The sequence below is a fragment of the Montipora foliosa genome, chromosome 3, assembly GCF_036669935.1.
Source record: "Montipora foliosa isolate CH-2021 chromosome 3, ASM3666993v2, whole genome shotgun sequence".
In the NCBI taxonomy this organism is placed as follows: Eukaryota; Metazoa; Cnidaria; class Anthozoa; order Scleractinia; family Acroporidae; genus Montipora; species Montipora foliosa.
In genome coordinates, this window is record NC_090871.1 from 5,125,555 (window position 1) to 5,127,396 (window position 1,842).

The 1,842-nt window shown below is 43.6% G+C and overlaps 1 protein-coding gene across 1 annotated transcript; it reads right to left on the reverse strand.

The window, feature by feature from the left end:
- Positions 1-533: 533 nt before the first annotated feature.
- On the reverse strand, positions 534-1,582 carry LOC137995183 (uncharacterized). Its single transcript, XM_068840759.1, has 2 exons — positions 1,267-1,582; positions 534-1,225 (listed from the first exon to the last, which is right to left on the reverse strand). The coding sequence occupies exons 1-2, from the start codon at positions 1,580-1,582 to the stop codon at positions 534-536; spliced, it is 1,008 nt and encodes a 335-aa protein (XP_068696860.1).
- Positions 1,583-1,842: the final 260 nt, after the last annotated feature.

The following is a 1,842-nucleotide window of genomic DNA, read 5'->3' on the forward strand; positions in this document are numbered from 1 at the left end:
AGATAAAGTCTTTTGTTCTTGGTTTTTACGCCTGAATCCAAAATGCTTGCATAATTTGGGTGTATGTCGTGGCCAGTGGTTTCGGCATGCTGTTTTACCGCAGAGCCGATATTCCCATTAGTTCCAGGTTTGTGCTCAGCACCCCGAGACTTCCAACGTCTTTTACTCTCCCCAACATATGTAAAAGGGCACGTTCTGCAACTCACTTTGTGTACAATTCCTTTCAAATGTTCTTTTGTCGGCCGGTCTTTAGGTTTTTTGAAAACATGACCCAAAGTTTTTAGTGGCTTGAACGCCGTCTTAATGTTTTCGCGGCTTAAAATCCGTCTAATGCGCTCTGACACACCTTTAATGTATGGAATTGATGCATATGCTTTTGGGCTCTTCCGGGGCTTTGGTTTTGCGTTGTTCGATTGATCGACCGACTTGATGAAGTTTTCAGGATAGCCATTAGCTTTCAGGTCGTTAATAACGCGTCGTTCTTCACTTCGTTTTCGTGCAGTCGTAGACGGAATACATTTAGCGCGGTCCAGTTAGGTCTTAACGACAGCTCTTTTGCTTTGCGCTGGGCTGTGTGAATGGAAATCTAAATACTTGCTCGTATGTGTGGCCTTGCGATATACACCCACCTCGAGCTTTCCGTCTTCATTCACAGTGCTGTTGGTGTCTACGAAGGCTATGCTCTTCTTGCCCATAGTTATTGTAGGCATCTCTACTGTAAACTGAATGTTGGCATTCATCGAGTTTAAGTGACTGTGAAAGACCTCAACACCGTTTTGCTTCATGCACGCGTTCGAATCGTCAACATAGCGGCGCCACCATTTTGGTCTGACTGGCGAAGTTTCTAATGCTTTTTCTTCAACTTCTTGCATTACAAGCTCTGCGATAACAGCGCTAACTGGAGATCCCATGGCACAACCGGACACCTGATGGTATTGGGTTCCCTCAAATATAAAATAGCTTTTGTGTAGGAGAAAGAAGAGTAAGTCCAGGATTTGGCTCTTGGTGAGCTGTATGTGATTTTTCCAATCATCAGATTTCTCCAGTTTTCTCTGAACGATATCTATAGCCATGTCGATCGGTATGGAAGTGAAGAGTGAGATCACGTCAAACGACACAATCAGCTCGTCTTCGGCCAATTCTTGGTTGCTTACAAACTCTGCAAACTGGTTAGCATCCTTGACAGAGTATTCGGTTTCATTCGCAAGGTGTTTCAGTATAGAAGCTATGTATTTTGAATAAGTTCATAAGTCGGTGAGCCAATACAGCTGTTTATAGGTCTTAATGGTATTGGCGTTTCTGTGTCTTCCGGGAGAGTGAGATGGTCGTCCATTTGCTGCAGTACCACTTTGTGAATCTTGGGTAAACCATAGAACGATGCTGGTGTGGAGTCGGAGGGGCGGAGCTTCCAGTAGTCTGTTTCATCAAGGTTCCCAAGTTTCTTCAGATCCAAAAGTTTACCCTGTAACTCAAGCTCCTTTCTTGATGTTGGATTACGTCTTCTATCAGTGATTGGTATATAGACGTTCCGATCTTGCAGCATTTCTTGAATCCAGCTCCCCCTCCGACTCCACACCAGCATCGTTCTGTGGTTTATATTTTCTCTGAACAAGGTCGCAGAAGGCGGCCGAAAATTTAGTTTTCTAATATTTTTTAGATCTGTTTTAACCCCTTTTTTAGAATGAGTGAATGTATATTAATGCAGATGATGATAGATTTTTATAAATGAAGGTAACTAGATATAGATGAAGGTAAATGTATATAGACAGCCCGAGGCGCGGATCCAGGGGAGGTGAAAAAATGGGTGAATTTTCCCCCCCCCCCCCCCCCTTTTATGAGTCC